This window comes from Cololabis saira, chromosome 9 (genome assembly GCF_033807715.1).
Source record: "Cololabis saira isolate AMF1-May2022 chromosome 9, fColSai1.1, whole genome shotgun sequence".
In the NCBI taxonomy this organism is placed as follows: domain Eukaryota; kingdom Metazoa; phylum Chordata; class Actinopteri; order Beloniformes; family Belonidae; genus Cololabis; species Cololabis saira.
In genome coordinates, this window is record NC_084595.1 from 17,070,784 (window position 1) to 17,089,454 (window position 18,671).

Sequence of the window (18,671 nt, forward strand, 5' to 3'; positions counted from 1 at the left end):
GTCGTTGAAAAAGATGGGGAGAAATGCGGAAAAATAAATATGTTGTAAACTCAAATTAGAGTCTTCTGTATCTGAAATGAATGTATTCTTGAGTCTATAAGGTAACAATAATATAATGATAAAATAACCTTGTTTGAATTGTAAAAAGGGTTTGGCTAAATACAATCTTTGACTAAAACTAGACTAAAATGGTCCTGGACAATTCTGACTAAAATAAGACTAGCGGTAACATGCTCAGACTTTTAGTGGACTGAAACTTGACACGACTAAAAGGAGAATGACCGTGACTAAAACTAATAAAAACTAAAATGATAGCTTTACCCAAAGACTAGGCTAAAACTAAAACTGAAACAGGCTGCCAACAACAACACTAGTCCATTGTCGTATACAGCCCCCTAAACCCAGCTGTTACTGTGCGGTATTTTGACCTAAATCGTTTCACAGACTTCTCAACAAGATCATAGGAAGCTGGTTTAACTTTTGAAAAAACATTTCGTAATGTGTGCCTGTCATCATGTGGTCGGGTCATCTTGATTTCATAAGACGGGTAGATAATTGGATAAAAGCTTGCAAAGGCCTGGTTGTTCTCGGTTCAGGGAGATTGCAACAGTCCAAGACTAAAGCACATTTCCTTTACACGTAATTGGATAATTTTGTTTACCGTCCTACTTATAATTGCATAACTCAAAATAATGAATATTTATTTGCAAGAAAAACTGGCACAGCAAGAAAAAAAGAATCCTCCTGTGAGCTGTTTTCTTTCTGGGAACATAAAGTCAAGCTTCCACAGCAAAGAAGATGTTGATTATAATCCGTCAGCAGTTTCTCTTCTGCTTTTATTTGCTTACCGTTTGCTTCGTAAATACTGAACACGTCTTGGATGCACAGGACCTCGTTCAGCTGCAACTCAACAGGGGAAGACTGATGTGGCAAACTTGGATGGTGTAGTGCTCTGAGGCCTTTTTCATCCCCCGTGAGCCAGAGACAATTTAATTAAGTTGAGAAGCAGGGCAGTAATTGAAGTGACCAGGCATAGTTAAAGGGGGCTGTCACACAAAAACAAAGAGTTTTTTTTTTCTTTTTTTCTTTATTCTTATGACATGTGGCTGGAAATGAAGCCTGACCCACATTCTCCCAGGAGTGCACGCTGTTGTTGGCAAAAGTCCCTGTGAAACTGCTTCAGAGTAACTCAGAGATATTATTTGAACTGAGTCGGGCCAGAAGTGTGTAACCTGCAGGATATGATGTTCATTTAAGTTTAGCCTCGTCCTACTTTCACAGGTTTTTTTCAGTCCCTTTAATTTTTTCTTCAGTTCTCAATTTTAAATGCCAAGTATTTTAGCAGAGTGTTTTTCTAATTCCCATGCACAGCACATATAAGCCTAATTACGTGAACTTTGGCTGTATTTATTAAATGTATTCCCTCAATGACGAAAAAAGGCAATGACCAGGAACTGCGAACCCCTTTGCTGCCGTACGTTTGTGTGCAAGAGCTAATTAACGAGCTTTACGTTCGGTCGCAGGCATCCGTCCTTTGCTCCACAGTCTCTCTAATTTTCTCTTCCTTCCAGCAAATATTGATTTTTCAGACCGGCTCTTGCTTGAGATCTGTAAATCCAATCCAAGTAGGCGGTTCAAATGTTTTAACCTGCCTGAGGTCTAATAACCGTAGTCCCAATTCATTGAAAAAGATTTAACACTATTAAGTGTTATTTCCTTTATTGTCCCACTCTCCACAAGCTCTGTAATTAAGAAAGCTGGACCTTAAAATGTGGGCCAATAGGATGATAAAATAACAACTTGTGCCTGCTGCATGACGCTGCAAAATTTTGGCTCATATTTACGGCATCCCTTCCCCTTATCCAGAGTTAGCTGCTGCTTGAATTAGGTTTTAGAGAAACTGCTGGGCCGACACGGCGCTGGCTGGTCCCATCAGTCCTCCGCTGGTCAGCATAAAAGCAACTGTGTCCCGGAGCTGCCAGGGAAGGAGACTCGCACCCGATAACTTTAGCTTAGGACTGTAAGAGCCACCCTGAAACGGAGACGCGCCTATAATGACATGGAGAATAAGCCATATCCACAAAATATGTTGGTAATTAGCAGTCTGCAGCAGATTGAGCTGGCAGATGTGAGGCTGCTGCGTAGATTAGGCCTTCATTGAGATTATCACAGGGGCAGTTATGCTGATGCCACAATATGGCGCTTTAAATGTCATTACCAGGTGAAAATAGAGCTGACGGAAAAGACAAAATAGATAAATTAATAAACAATAATGAGAAGAATATTAATAGTGATGATGATGACTCTGGGGTACTTTTTATTGAAAAATGGTGCAACAAAGATAAACACAAGTCTGTTTATTTGTTATTATTTCTCCTTTTTTTTCTCTTTCAGAAAAAGAAACCCCAAATCACTCAATTGTGCTGCTCCCTTCGCTTAAATATAAGCTTATATATTAGCCCTAGACTATATAAAAATAACTCCTGGACGACATTTCTCTGACTTATGTCAGAAAGAGGGTTGACTTCACCCATCATAGTTAATCTACTAAAGAGCGACTCGGCAGAAGGAACACGCAGGGACACGCCCACCTTACCTCAGGTAATAGTTAGCTCTTGGTCTTTTATTTTTAATTTATTTTTCTTTGGTCACTGACGTGGTTAGGTAATCTGACCTGACGAGTCCGTCCTCGTTTCAGTTGTCGGTACTGAAATCACATCTTTAATGAGGACTGCCACACCTCCACCGACATTACCATAGCAACCAGGGGGAAGGCCGGTCCCAGCTCTGCTAGTCCTCGTGTCTGACGTCATTTCAGTAGCGACACTTGAAAGGAGGATGTTTGGACGGATTTGATCTTTAGGAATGTAAAGTAATATTAATTGGCATAAGCTGAGACACTCTTCAAGAAACGTGTGTGTGTGTGTGTGGGTGTGTGGTGGGTGTGTGTGTGTGTGTGCGTGCACACACAATATATAGGAGTCATGTTATGGAGCTTTTTCTTTGACCATTAAATCACTTCAACTCACGAGATGTTTTATCCCATTAAAGTGTTCGCAAAAGCACTCATCACTGTCGCTTTTCCACTTAAAAATTAAAACTCTAGAATTAAAAAGTAAATAGGACTGTTATTTATGTAGCACATTTCATACAAGAGTTATAGTTCAAAGTGTTTTTACATAAAATCAGTAAAAACAAGCAGCAGCAGCGATGCAAGGAGTAAGAAGAATAAAAAAAGTTAAAACCTTTCTGTAAAAAGAAGATATTAATAAATAATAGGATAAAAACAGGCAAGGTCAAATTAATAAAATGCTTCTTTGAAAAGATAGGTTTTAAGATGCCTTTCAAAAGTGTCCAATTAGAGATTGTCAAAGCTGAGAAGCCGGTTAGTTTAGTTTTTTTCCCATCCATCTTAGCTCGGCTGAGCTTAATGAGAGAAGTTTAATTAAGCAGCACTTAGAAATGAAAAGAAAAGCCTCTGAAAAATAGTGTTACTTCATATCGGCTGGATGTGAAAATATAATAGACCACATAAATATACTGGGGGGGAAAAAAAAGGATGTCAAACCGTAGCTGAGCTCCAACTCATGGTGTCCTCATTTGTCCCATCAGCCCATGAGCCAGCACATCTGACAGAGGAGCTTAGTGCATCTTTGCAGCTCTGCAAACCTGCTCACTGTTGTACTTAACACATTTCAGCAGCTTCTCCCATTTCACTGTAGTAAAACACGCAGCCAATCAATAGCTGAGTCAGAGGAGTGTAAGGGAGGTGATGCATGACGGTGCATGTGCTGGTAGCACAAGGACGTTACTGCCTCCTCTGATGTAACTCTTAAGATTTATACTTTGGTTTAACATGCAGCTCATCCTCTCAGTTTGCATTAGTTTTTAGACATTTCTTGGGGCAAAATTTCAAAATATCTGTCACAGAAGGACAAAATCCCAATAAATTCAGGCCCCATTTATTTCTCCATGGAAATACTGACAATGACAAATTTGCAAAAGTAAATGTAAGACCCTGTATGAATTGTTGTTTTTTTCCTTTTCAAGCTCCGTCTCTTCATAGTTACTGGACAGGGTTACATCTCTGTTTGGAAAACGCCTCGTCATGATCCGTCTTACCCAAGGAAGGTGCTTCTCTTCATGCTGGTTGGATCTTGTGTTAAATCAGACCTGGTTTTCTGTGTGTGTGTGTGTGTGTGTGTGTGTGTGTGTGTGTGTGTGTGTGTGTGTGTGTGTGTGGTCAGCCCAGCCCATGCCAGACACACGGCGTTGACGCGTTGAACTTTAGACCGGGTTCGTTATCGCCTTGTTCCCTCTGAGACGGCTGCCTGTTCAACGCATGCTTACCTATGAAACCGAAAGTATCTTATTGCGACTAAACGATGCCTGCCGGTACTTTTCACGGGTCATTTGAGGATATGACGTCAGAAGAACGTTGACTTTAATGACAGCTCACACAAAGGCCCGGCCCCTTCAGATAAGAATATCAAGGGTGCTTTTATCTGAGTCTGTTTGCAGGTTGGGGGGGGGGGGGGGGGGGGGGGGGGGGGGGGGTCACGTGACTCTCTTGAGTATTTACAAGGTTTTAAGGTCAACGTGGAAATGATTATTTGTCAACAGCTGTTATAGAAAAGTGATAAGGCCGTGTGGAACGAGATGAAACTCTTTGCTCGTCTGTGCCTAGTAATTAAATCATAAATGAATAAAAGACTGACCCAGTCAGTGGGTTTTATGTGACATTAGAAAAAACAGCATCTAATTATTGTTATTCTGAATGAAATCGTAGCTGTAATAAGCATGTAAAGGTCTCGGCCCCACTAAAACTGAGCTGAATTAAACTTCTCATTAACAAACTACCAAGTAACTGCCCGGGTCCAGATCCCTCAGTTTTCTGCCCGGTCCACAAACTTCCATATGTGTTCTTCTGATCTGGGTGAGGAGGGCGGTTTGGAGAGCTGTGATCACAGTGTCCTCTGTTGACCTGTTTGCTCGATAAGCAAACAGGTGGTCGAGGTCATCAGGGATGTGAGGGATGAGTCTCTCAAAACATTTAGTGACGGGGGGGCAGAGCAACATTTAAACAGTTCACTGTGCTTGGCCTTTCTGATGCCCCCCCTCCTCAGGTTGCTCCTCGCTCTCTCGTAGGCCTGCAGGTCCTCAGATCTGGACTGGACTGTCCCTGAGCCTGCAGATCAGCATCTAGACGGCATCTATGATCAACGTAAACACAGAGGCTTCCTCTGGTCCTACCGGAGTCGGTGGTCTGATCCGCTCTGACGGTGGTGGCGTCGTGAATGTTTATGTCCAGCCAAGACTCTGGGAGTTGGCCCTGAAGAGACTTGGGACGGCCGGTTTAAATATGTTCACTTTAAGCTGAGCTGCTTCCTTTGCCCCTCTCCTGTTTCCTGCAGCGGTAGAGAGACGTCTGGTCCCTCTGGGTAGCTGGATCTCCGGAGGGATGAAGGTGGAGAGCATGCCAACACTCACGAGAGCTGTGGGTGCAAATAAGGGTTCTCTTCCCCCAGTTCCAGCACATAATACCAATAGTTGTTAAATTTAAAATGCTTCATTTCACCAGGATGAACATCTATAAAAGATTAAACCTGAGAAATGAATCATTTAGCAGTTTAATTGTTTCCCAGAGCTGAAACGCATCCAATTAAACTATAACTGTAACTCTTAGTTTAGAGCCTGAATGAGATATTTAATTAAAAATGTACGCCAGAGAAGCCGCAATGGTGTGTTTCTCTACTGACCTGAACAAAATAATATATTTAAAGTCCCTGTTCTCGATAGTACTGCAGTGTTTCAACACTTCATCTCACGACTTGTTTTCCTTTTCCCCTCCATGTTTAATCCCATTAGTGTTCGCAAAATTACTCATCACTGTCGCTTTTCCAGTTAAAGATTAAAACTCTAGAATTAAAACGTAACTAAGATTTATTTATTTTGATTTTTTTTAAATGTATTTATTTTCTTTATTTATATAGCACATTTTCATACAAGAGTTATAGTTCAAAGTGTTTTTACCTAAAATCAGTAAAAACAAGCAGCAGCAGCGATGCATGGAATAAGAAGAATAAAAAAAGTAAAAACCCTTCTATAAAAAGAAGATATTAATAAATAATACGGTAAAAACAGGCAAGATCAAATTAATAAAATGCTTTTTTGAAAAATAGGTTTTAAGATGCCTTTCTAAAGTATCCAATTAGAGATGTTAAAGCTGAGAAGCCGGTTAGTTTTGTTTTTTTCCCATCCATCTTAGCTGCTGTCCACTTTTTGTGCCGTACTTTGATGCGCTCGTTACCGTCGCATGTGTTCGTAGCCCACTCCCACTCCGGCGGGTCTCGTTTACGAAGCCTCTCGGCTGCTCGTTACCACCGACATCCTCCGACAAGACTTCCAGCTGAGCAGCAGCTGCTAACGAAGAGCCGGTGGTCATCCGAGCGACGCTGCGAGGACTTGACAGCTCTCAAGTGCAACACTCGGCGTACTTATTCTCCACGCGAGACACTGCACAACGTCAGAGCCACACTAGTCATTTCATTTTTCTGTTTACCGTCCGATGTGGAACATATGTTATCATTTTTCATGCACCAGTAGCAAGCAATTATTAATTATTGTTAATTCAACCAATTGCTTTATTGATCCGGTGTGTGAATAAGCAGCAAAGCTCCTCAGCCGAGGCCTCTGTGCATCCAGGGCTTTGAAGCAACGGTCTATCAGACGTTAAATCTGATTTCCTGCCCTACACCTGGCCTCTGTCTGGCCGTTTGCATGTAAACTGACTTGGCAGCGTGTCTGCTTCAAGAACCCTGGGACCATGATCTGTTACTCCGCTTTAACCTGCACTCCTGTAAGGGTAAATTCAGGGGATCACACATAGTCTTGAACTGTCTGTCTGTTATGGACCTGCCACTTTAAGGCGAGAGAGAGATGTGCGTCAGTGAAATTCAGGATATTTCCACAGATAAACACTCTAACCAGCGGTATTAAGTAATGCAGGCCTCTGCAAGGCGTTGTTGCCACACCCTCAGGCAGCTCCGACAGACACAAACAAACTTCTTCTCTCTCCACCAGCTCCTCTCCTCTCATCCCCGTCCTCCGGTTTCTTTAGAGGAACAAGTAGGCCAAAAGTGGAAAGCCTCGTCTGTGCTTCGAGCGCAACAAAGGCAGCCGAGCAATTTGATCCTCCAGACTATCTGAGGGTTTTACACTGCAAAGGGTTGAAGGGGGGGGGGGGGACTGCCTCTCTGTTCGTCAGTGATTCCCAGGAAGGGTTTTTCTTCTCTGCATGCTCATTATTTCTGCCCCGTCTCTGCGCTTGTTCGCTTGGTGATGTCCCTGCACATCCCTGGAGGCTGGGAGGAATTTCCTTGCTGGCTACTGGCAGCGAGGAAGCATGAGAGGCCTGTGACACATGGATTCACACAGGATTACGACACATTTAACTAATACGAACTCTTTTGTAAGAAAAAGAGAAAACCTGCTCAGGAAAACATGTTTAGCATTTTGGTTTTGTTTCCCCTCACCACCTCACCTCGGCTGAACTGCTGCCATCTTCCTTGTTTGCATGTGTGTTCAGCTGGTGCTGTTAATGAAGGGTGGGCTCATTTTCCCCTTTCCTCATCTGTGCAGCAGGAAAACGTTGGAAAAAAAAACACACAACTGCCAAATTTGAGCTTGATCTGTAGCAGCTGTTCCCCCATGCACTTTTTAAGCGGTGCTCTTGTTTTTCTTTTTGCATCATATGATTCAGTCTGTTAGTGATGAAAAGCCTTTTCTTATCTACGTATTTCTCTTTAACTGTAAAAAGGTTGTGGATACCCAACCTGAGAGGAGATTTGGCTGCAGTTCGGTTTCCTCCCGTCGTCCACACAGATTTACCATATTTCCACACTATAAGGCACTTAAAATACTTACATTTTCTCAAAAATCAGCAGTGCACCTATAATCCTGGACACCTTATGTATGAATTGTTGTTCTTACTGACCTCGAACCAGTTTTATGAGGTACACTAAGCTCCAAAATAGTGCGGTTTTAGTGACTTTGGTAGCGACGACGCTGCTCCGCTTGATCGATGGTCGGACCGTTCAGACACGTTAAAGTCGGTCCTTGGTTGGATGCAGGTTGCAGCGTCCAACATCGTTAGATAACTAATTATGTAGCGCTGCAAGCAACCATCTTCCAACATCTAATCCATGTTGCCTTTCTGTAATTAGGTTTTTAGAATAAACCCAGTTTCCAAATCTACATCATAATATAATTATAATCAAATGTTGGAATACAACGTTGTTCCAACCTCACACTAACTTCAGGTGTCTGCGAACGCTGGCAACGATGAACCAATCAGAGAACAGGACGTTTACCTCCTCCACTTTTTATTCGTGGAAGAGGAATGATTTAAAATGTGAAAGTATTTTTCTGTTTTAGTTACAACTGAACGATATTCTGAGTTATTGTAAATGAGTTGAATAAAGTTCAACTCACCAGACTGTTTTGTTTCAATTTGTATATGTTTTATCATGCGCCTTTATAACCTATGAATGAAAATAGACCGCTTATTGATATTGAGCCTTATAATGCGGTCTGCCACCTAACACCTTTTTTTTCATTTCATTTTTTTTCTTCTGTGCATGATGCTTTTCTTTCTTTTTTAGCTACTTTTATTATGGTGATTGTTTTTGTTTTTTTTCATTGACTTTTTTTTCTTCTCTACTGTGCTTGATGCCTTTCGTTTTAGCTACTTTTATTATTGACTCACTTGTCTTTTAATTACTTTTATATTTACATACTTTTATATGTCAAGAAGGGTATACACTGTATATATGTATTATTGTTGTTATTATTATTATTATTATTGTTATTGCTACTATTATTCTTTTATATATCGGATACTCTTATATTGCAAGAAGGGGCCGGACTAGATAAGCATTTGCTTCTTCCTGTCCCTTCTTGAACAAAACTGGTCGTGCTTTATTATTGTTGTTGATGTATGGTGTTTTTTTTTTTATTGTTTTGTTCAAGATGAATAAAGATCAAATCAAATCAAAAGGGTGCGTTAACAAGTCCATCTAATAAAGTTATACAAACATTCCTAATCTGGATGCCCTCAATGTGCTAGTTTAAAGTTCGAGCATTAAAGGGGACCTTTCACACATGAGGAACACAAAGTGCATCACTATATACTCCAATTTCTCAGTTAAAATCATAAAGTATAAAGTAACTTAAAGCTTGTCTCCAAAAAAAAAAGATTAGTTCTATTGATGCAGCGTTTAAATGTCTGTAAATGTCTCTAAACATGTAGTTGCTGGTAACATTTTTGTGGTTTTAAGTGTTTCAGAACTGGCATTTATGTGCAGAGGGGAGAGCAGAGCTGATGGTGGGCGTGGAGAGGGTGTGGTTGTGGGCGGGGCACGTCAAGAGTCAACCAACCACAGTGTGAGATTCAATCACTGTTTTTAACCCTTGTTCCAATTAGAAGCCTTGCTGCATCATTTTGCAATCCGTTTGTCTGTTGTTTGAAATCAATAAAAAGCATGTAACATTGCATCACATAATTCATTACATTTATAGATTTAGTTAATTAATTTGATAAAAGAAGAAATAAATCCATGAACAACCATCTCCAGTTCACCAGCTTCTCACTTAGAAAAGTTCAGACCAGCTGTTTCACATCTCCGTTGAAGAATATTGATCGTCAACAAAATAACTGACATTCCTCAGGCCTGATTTGTAAAGATGAACCTAAAAAGCTAATTTGCAGCTTGTTCGTGACTGATGAGACTCCGTCTTCAGAAGTGAATCGACTGTAATTTGTCAACCGTTACATTTGACACTTTAAGAATCCTTAAAGGAACAGTACAACTAAATGTCAGCAGCATAGAAGTGATATGAGACAAGTAATAATCTTACCCAAAGTGAGAATATATAATAACAAACAGAAAAGGGCTGAAGGCAGAACCCTGAGGGACTCCATATGACAGACCAGTTGCCTCTGACATGAACTGATTTATACTCTGCAGCTCCTGTCAGAGAGGATTTCCCAGCAGACGTGGATCCTGTTTAACAAGTTGCTGGGTTCAGCAGCCTCTGATAAAGTTTGATGAGTTTGACATGAAGTCTTTGATACTTCTTCTTTTAAAAGGCATAGATGTTGTTTTTTTTCCAAATCCAAAATGATAAATCAGCGTTGTTTTCTTTTCCCTTCTAGAAAAGATTTTCACACCAGATACTTTAACGGACTGGAGTTTTCCTCTGCATGAACTTTCAGCTGTGGAAAGTTTGAGGCTGATACTGATAGCTGTTTGCTTTTGTTGAGGTTTTTGGTTTGTCAGCATTTACAGCTGCCAACATGTGACTTTACTGGTTTTCCCTTGTTTTTGTGTGTGTGTTTCGTACATAAACTGAACATCCAGCAGCTGAGCTTCAAGTTAACCTTCTGTTTACCTTGAATTCCTATAAGTCCATATGCAAGTCTGTGTTTGAGTTGTGCAGTTGTTTGTGACTATTTTACACCCACGGCTTGTGAGTAACGACCCCTCTGCTCCTCTGATACGCCTTTTCCACCAAACCGGTTCCAGGGTTGGTTCTGGCCCAGTGCTGATTTTGAAACCGGGCTTTCCTTATTTATTTTTTTTATTTTATAAAAAAAAAAAAAAAAGGGATTTATATGGCTGCAGCAAAGCAGCAGTGGTCTGTGGAGGAGACGACCTGTTTTTTAGTGATACGGTCCACGGAGGTGCTACGTGGACTAGGCCTGTGTTGAAAAAAATAGATTTTCCGATTCTAAATCGATTCTCATATTAATTCCTAAAAATCGATTCTTATGTCTAAAGATTGATTTTTTTATTATATATATATATATATATTTTTTTTTTCGCCAGGTGAACTTTAATCCCAGTAGTCGGACACACAGTTTGTCATGACACTTCTGAAAAATGCCAGGTGCTTCATGGCAATATGTGTGCATGGTGACCAGAATAAATTGGATAAGCTAAAATGATTTGTTTACTGCATGAACTGTTGCAATTTCTTTCTTTAAATGGATATTGAAAGGCCTGTTTGAGTTATTTATTTCTTAGTTATTTCACAATAATTATTGTGGAATTATTATTTCACTAGTTATTTTACAGTCATATAATCCAGGCAACAGCTCAAAAAATATTTTAAATAACACTAAGCCAAATCAATATCGGATCGAATATAATCGATTCTGAATATTAAGAATCGGAATCGAATCGATTCTTGACATTTGAATCGATACCCAGCCCTAACGTGGACCAAGTCCGTGTTAGAGCAAATACGTTGTTGTTGCTTCAATTTTCGCGCCAACGCAAACGCAGCGACGTAACTGACATTTACAGTGACGTAATGACGTGACCCCCTTAGTACGCGAGCTGGAAAAACAAACCGGTTCTCAGCTGGTTTGCAAGTTGAGCGAGTTGTAAACCAGCACCAGCACTGGCCCAGAACCAGCTCTGGAACCGGTTTGGTGGAAAGGGGGTACGACTGCTTATGGCACTTTTACACTAGTACCTACTCAGCCCGACTCGACTCGCCTCGTCCCGTCCAGGCGCTGAGTAGGTACTAGTATAAAAGCGCCATTAGATCCTGAAATCTGCGGCCTGAGTGACAGAGTCTGGGGCAACAATAGGTCGCAGCCAGACTGAATGGGGGTGGAAGTGTGATTAGCATGAGAAAGCCCTCATCCTCGGTGCTCTCTTCCTCCTCACATTGTCTGCTTCATGTCTTTGGCTCAGTTGACAGGACGAGTCACTTCCTTAAAGAGCCATAATTCCCTTTTAGACCTGCCTGTAATTTAGTTCGCTGCAAATAATTTCTTGTTGCAGGGAATCGGATTTCTTCTCGTTGTCTCTGAGTTAATGTAGCTGATTTTTGTCGATGTGAAATAGATTAGTTTTGTAATACATTTGTTATGCTCTGTAACACATGTTAAAACGAGATAACATTGTTGGCTTGATTTATTACTAATAGGGCTTTTCTTTTTGGTGATTCTGTATCTTTCTGTAATTCATGTTGTAGAATCAGTCTGGTTACCTGAACATTATTCAGTATTTCAGTTTAAACAAGAAGCACAGTGGAAAACAAATCTAAAGAGCAGAATATATTATCTTGGCCTTCCTTAGAACAAAACACTCATGAAATTTTAATAACAGATTGATTTTTATCTTCCGTTTATGGTTTTGTGGAAAATGGCAAGAGATTTAAATATAATATAATGTTGTAATATGAACTCGTCTAAAACGCTACTGCAGCTGCCCGATCTTCTCATCTTTGTATTTTAAGGAAAACTTTTCACGCATCTTCACACAAACTAGGGCTGGGCGATATGGCAAAAAAAGTGATCACGATTTTCTTTTCCCATATTGAATGATCTCGATTTTTAATCACGATTTTTTAAATCAGAAGATCCCCCCTCCCTTCTGGAATAAAATAGAAAGAAACCAGAGATTAGTTGTTTTTTTATTAACAAATAAAGCAAATAGCATGTTTTAACAAGAGCCATATAGAAAATGGCACAACAAACAGGTAGTTTTAAGCAGTTTAAAAAAGTTTCAAATAGTTTTAGCAGACAAAAAAAATTTTCATGATAATTTAAAATGTAAACCAACCAAAAAAGTGCAAGTGAGTGAACTGTAAAACCTGCAGAACTGTGAACAAAAACAGTGAAACACCAACGCAGACCTTACGCCGTATGGTACGCGGCGACGTGCACGTACGTTGCGCGTCGCCGCGTACCATACGGCGTAGGCTCTGCGTCGATTTAGCGCGGAACCATAAATCAGGCTTTACGAGTGAACGTCTCACGAGGGGCAGTCGCGTTGCGACGCCACTATCGCAAGGAGAGAACAGAGAACTGTGAGCTCATGAGAAGTCCCGGTACGCCGTAAAAAGTCCCGGTACACCAGAGGCTAAAAGAAAATGTGCTCCTATGGTCATGCAACTTGCCGCGGCATGTCATGCGCATGATCAATTAATGCAGACAGCGCGGTGCCAGGAAAGCGGGTTGTGATTGGTTGTCGTGCACTTTGCTGCAGCATGTTTTGCACGTGATCGAGAAAGTATACCCACAGCTGATCACCGTGATCGAACTTAATTTGATCGCGATCACAAATCGAGATCGTTTAATCGCTCAGCCCTAACAAAAACTGAACTCAATGTCCCAGCGTTCTTGTGCAGACAGTTTAAGAGGCCGACCTGGGACGTACGGGTCAGAACACGGCACCGTTTCTGTCAGAGGATACCAGAGTGAAATTTGCTGTTCCCTCATTTCTTTTTTCCATTAAAACTTGTCTACATTTGTTGTAGCCACTGAGACGCATCAGTGAGAGTGTTATTGAGGAAGACTTCCAGCTAAATCACAGAGTCTCCTAATGACTGAGGTGGTGTTTTCTTGGCAGGGACGTGGGAGTCAGATGATGGCGCAGCGCTCTCACTCCACTTGGCCGCAGCAGCAGAGGCAGCTCTGGCCAGTGAAGCTCCTCAGTCGTTAATCTGTGTAAATGATGCTGTGGCAGTATTAAAAAAGTGTCTCTCAGTCCTGTTCCCCTCACACCCCTCTCCCTCGTTCTCCCTTCCTCCGTGGGTGTTTGGTACATTAAGTGCTTCATGATGGCCGGGGGGGGAGGCACAGTTGGCCGAGTGTCCTTGTCTCCCCGAGTGGCTTTCCTGGCAGTGTTTCGGTGGCGTCGGCGTTCGGCAGCAACGCTGAGGCTGCACGGCGGCGTGAGGGCGGCGCCCGTGCTGCTCGTTAGTACTCAGGACCACCACATTTGGATTGCCTAAACAGTAGAAGCGCTTATGTGTGGTTTTTGTTTGTTATTACACCTGACGAGGACCATTATTTGTCTACTGTAAACTTGTCTAATAGCCCGAAGGGACACGACACCTGGGCAGGTGAGACAGCTGATGCACGCCAATGCCCTCGTGATGAAACAGCTAATAACTCCTGTTATTAAGGTCACGACACAAGTGTGTATATCTCTGGTAATACTGGTAGCAAGAAGAGTAATTTGATTCACTTTAATAACACTTTTATTAATCCTGAATCAATTAGATTAGAACAGGGGTCGGCAACCCAAAATGTTGAAAGAGCCGTATTGGACCAAAAACACAAAAACAAATGTCTGGAGCCGCAAAAAATGAAAAGTCTTGTCTGTATAAGCCTTAGAATGAAGACAACACATGCTGCATGTATCTCTATTAGTTATAACTGGGGGAAGATTTTTTTTTCATTATGCACTTCGAGAAAAAAGTCGAAATGTCGAGATTAATGTTGAAGTACAATCTTGAGAAAAAAGTCGAAATGTCGAGAAAAAAGTCGAAATGTTGATTAAAAAGGAAAGGAAAAAAGAGGAAAAAAAGGAAAAAAAGAAGAAAAAATAAAAAGGAAAAAAGGAAGGAAAAAATAAAAAAAGAAGAATAAAAAAAGAAAAAAGGAGAGAAAAAGAGAAAGAAAAGGAAAAAAAATAAAAAAGAAGTAAAAAAGAGAAAGAAAAGGAAAAAAGAGAAAGAAAATGAAAAAAGGAAAAAAAGAAGAAAAAAAGGTCAAACATTTTTGAAAAAGCTCCAGGAGCCACCAGGGCGGCGCTAAAGAGCCGCATGCGGCTCTAGAGCCGCGCATTGCCGACCCCTGGATTAGAACGTATTGGATATTTGACCAAGAGGTTTTGGTTTCTAGCTTTTATCAGGGTTATAATGGAAGTTTTTAAATCCCTTTTTGTCCATATCTGTTAACATATCCATGTGAAATTGTCTGACTGGTAAATGTGTATTGTTTCTATTTTATTCTGGGATGTTAAGGCTGAAACTTGTTGTTTAGTCAGGATTCAGCTGAAGGTCACAATATTAACGTAGACTTTTCTAGAAACCAAAAGCTGCAAAACGCTGACATATAACTCTTATTAAATGAACTTTTTTTTCTCCATCAGAGGAATTGGGATATTTCACTGGAAGTGTATAAAAGTGTGAATAAAAGCTTTCAGCCTTTGAGGCCGTGTCTAAAGTTTTAGGTTTAAACGATATTCACACCCGCCCCCTCGTCAGCCTGTCACAAGTGGACACTTCTAAGCCTTTTCACACTTGGCATTAACGTGTTTCTCGATGTGTTGTTGCATTTTCTTATCTTTTTTATGCAGATAAAACTAAAATAATACCTTTTTTTGTCTGTAGGATATGTTTTTGAGCATTATGTTGCAGATAATCTTTACAAATAAAACACTAACAGGGATAAAAAAACATCCAAAAACACGATAGATGACAAAAGGCTTCAGACGGATTGAAACAGACATGTGATCCAGGAAGAACTAAAGGTCGACAAATAAAAAGAGCACCAACTTCGTCGTATCGATTAAACTAGATTACGTGTTTTATCACAAAGCCTATAATTTAGTATTGGTGAGCATTCGTGATTGAATCGGTGGATCGTTGTTCCCCTACTAGACACAAGACGTCATTTATGTAGGCTGGTGCTTAAATGTGGCCCAGAATGCATTGTGTTTACACTACTGAAACAGACGACCTTCGAATGTTGTCCTAGTGAACGGATCCCAGCGTGTCCTCGGATCCACGCCGGCAGCGCTACACCTGCATTTCAGGTCGTCCTCTTTTGACCAGAACACGTGGAGCAGCTTTTGATATACTGTACAGCGTAAACGGGACCTCAATGGGTGTGAGATCTGTCTTTTATTTATGTATTTATTTATTTATTTATTTATATTTTAGAGAAGTTTAAAATTGAGAACTTACAATAAAAAGGAAGAGAAGAAAATGTGAAAATATGTGTAGCGCCCATCGGGAGTTTGGACAAACTCTCATGCAAGTCAATGGGGGGGTGTCCGAGCTCTTGCCTGGCAGGAAACACCAAATTAAAAGGGAAAAAGAAACAAAAAACAAAACACAAACAAATGAATGTATTTAAATCTTCTCTTCTCTCCTCTCTCATCCCTTTCTCTCTCACTTCTTCCTGCGTTAATACTGACTCCCCCTTTTAACTTTTTTCTTTTTGTTTTATTATTTATTTATCATTTTATTTATTTATTTATTTATTTATTTATTCATACATTTTTTGTGTATCCTATATTTATTTTTCTTTTTTGCTGCTGTCGCTCTCCTAAAATAACCATCATTCTAGAAAACCATCATACACATACACACCACACACGTGTAAGCATACACACCCACATACACGCCACGTCTTTTATTGATGTGGTGAAGCTCGTTGTGCCGTGCAGGAATGCTGCGTGCACGTTGATGTCGACGCTGAGCGGGGATCCTGCGCGCTCCGGTTTAGACTTACGCGCCGTTGTCAGACGGACTCCGCGGCGCCTCTGAAGGTGACAGTGGGCTGCAGATACAGTTTCACTGGGCTCACTCACTTCCCCGTCTGTACATTAGAGACGTGTTACAGCATCAAAGGTGTAACCCAGGTGTATTATTAACTTTCTTTATGTAACCCAGGTGTTGTCATGTTGCCTCCGTCTGCCGTTGATCTGAATTCATGTTGCTGTTTTAATTCAGAATCCGTTGCTGTGTGCGTTTCCATCCGACATGATTTATGGGCCGGTTATTAATTAAAGTGGTTTGTGATGAATGCTTCCCCCGTGGCTCAGATGGCTGTTTACCACACTGGTCCGTGTGCGGCCTGCAGACTTCTAAACTGTTGCTGAGTGTTGATGAGCTCGGTTTCCTCGCCGCTGATTATTTAGTTGGTTTTGTTTGTGTTGCACATCGATGTTGTCATCACTTCCTGCACTGCCGCCCCGACATTTGTGAACTAACTGTGGCGTCTTTGCATCACTTACTGTTATTTGTATGTTAGGACCAGAGGTGGGTAGTAACGAGTTACATTTACTCCGTTACATTTACTTGAGTAAGTTTTGGGAAATTTTGTACTTTTAGGAGTAGTTTTGAATCACTATACTTTTTACTTTTACTTGAGTAGATTTGTGAAGAAGAAACTGTTCCTCTTACTCCGCTACATTAGGCTCCGTTGAGCTGTTACTTTTCTTTTATCCCTTTTATCCACGTATGCGTCAATCTCATGACATCACTGAGTGATTCTTTGGGAAAAATTTTTGTTTTTGCATGTTTCACATATACACAGAGTCAAACACACACACACACAGTTTCTATGAAATTCATGGGCTTGTTCTAGTTCTGCCTGGTTAAAAAAGAAAAGTACAGAGGCTTGAAATTTTGAGCTACTTGTGCTTAATTTATTTTTTTTATTCTGTTATTTTATTTATTTTATTATTTATTAAAGTACTTGAATTTAATTTAAGATTATTTTAATTTAAGCTATTTTTTATTATTTTAATAATTAATTTTAATTAATTTTATTATTTTATTGATTTAATTTGCCTGAATATGATTATTTTGTACTTTTGTCTGTTTGAATGGTTTTGTTAGAAAAATAAATCAGACGTTACTCAACAGTTACTCAGTACTTTTTCACCAGGTACTTTTTTATTTTTACTCAAGTAATTATTTGGATGATTACTTTTTACTTCTACTGGAGTCATATTATTCTGAAGTAACGGTACTCTTACTTGAGTACAATTTTTGGCTACTCTACCCCCTCTGGTTAGGACTGAAATTGTGTGCTCAAAGATTCATGATTTGTCATTTAAAAGTGTGTTTAATCTTTTTTTAGTTTTTGGTAACTTTTTTTTGTTGTTTATTTCATTTGAAAGGTTTTTTTTGTTCCTTCCTGCTCCGCCGAAGCCTTTTCTAGACGTCTTTCGTCGATTTGAGCCTGGTTGCCGCTCCGCCTGCGGCTGAACTAACCCGACACTGTCCTCTCTCCTCGACAGCGGCCAGTTTGCTGTTGTCAGACGATGTCGACACAGGATCACGGGCGCCGACTTCGCCGCCAAGTTCATCAAGAAGCGGCGCAGCAAGTCGAGTCGCAGAGGGGTGTCGCGGGAAGACATAGAGCGCGAGGTGAACATCCTGAAGGAGATCCAGCACCCGAACATCATCACGCTGCACGAGGTCTTCGAGAACAAGGCTGAGGTCATCCTGATCCTGGAGCTGTGAGTAGCCCTTTTTATTCCAGTCGTATCAGCAGTTGCTGTTTTCTTTGATAGTAACAAACTTTAAAACTCAATCAGACTTTTCAAGCCTTTTTCTTGACATTGAGAAGGAAGCATAAGCTGCCAAAGCAGCTCCGACCTGATCCTCCTCCGACACCGGCAGCAGCAGGAAAGCTCGGGGTTCTGGGTATTTCTGAATTTTCAGATGTAAACTGAGACTGAATGAGAATGTGTCAGCAGTTTGCCTGGAGATGTGGGAGGTATTCAAAGAGTAGTGAAGTCATGAATCAATGCTCTGCTCGATGTCCACAGGGAGTACAGGAAGAAGACTAACGGTTGAGACTCCACAGTAAAAGATCACATGCAAACGTTATTCAGAAGAGTTGTTTCTTCTTCTCTTCGCCTTGTTCCTAACACTTAATTTCTCACTGCAGTAATCTGACGAGACGTTCAGGGCAATGCAGTCAGATGTGGTACATCTGATGGTTAAAGGTGCTTTCACACCTCCATACTAAAGATGCTTTCGTCAACGAAAATTATGACTAAATATCGTCGCCAATGAACCTTTATCACCTGAGGAAAACGAGACGAGACGCAACGAAAATGGTC

The 18,671-nt window shown here is 40.7% G+C and overlaps 1 protein-coding gene across 1 annotated transcript in view; it reads left to right on the forward strand.

Moving 5' to 3' along the window:
- Window positions 1-18,671, forward strand: part of dapk1 (death-associated protein kinase 1) — a 96,687-nt gene that overhangs the window by 19,763 nt on the left and 58,253 nt on the right. The window contains exon 3 of the mRNA XM_061730617.1: window positions 17,841-18,062. Coding sequence (XP_061586601.1) covers window positions 17,841-18,062 — 222 coding nt within the window. The remainder of the gene's footprint in view (window positions 1-17,840; window positions 18,063-18,671) is intronic.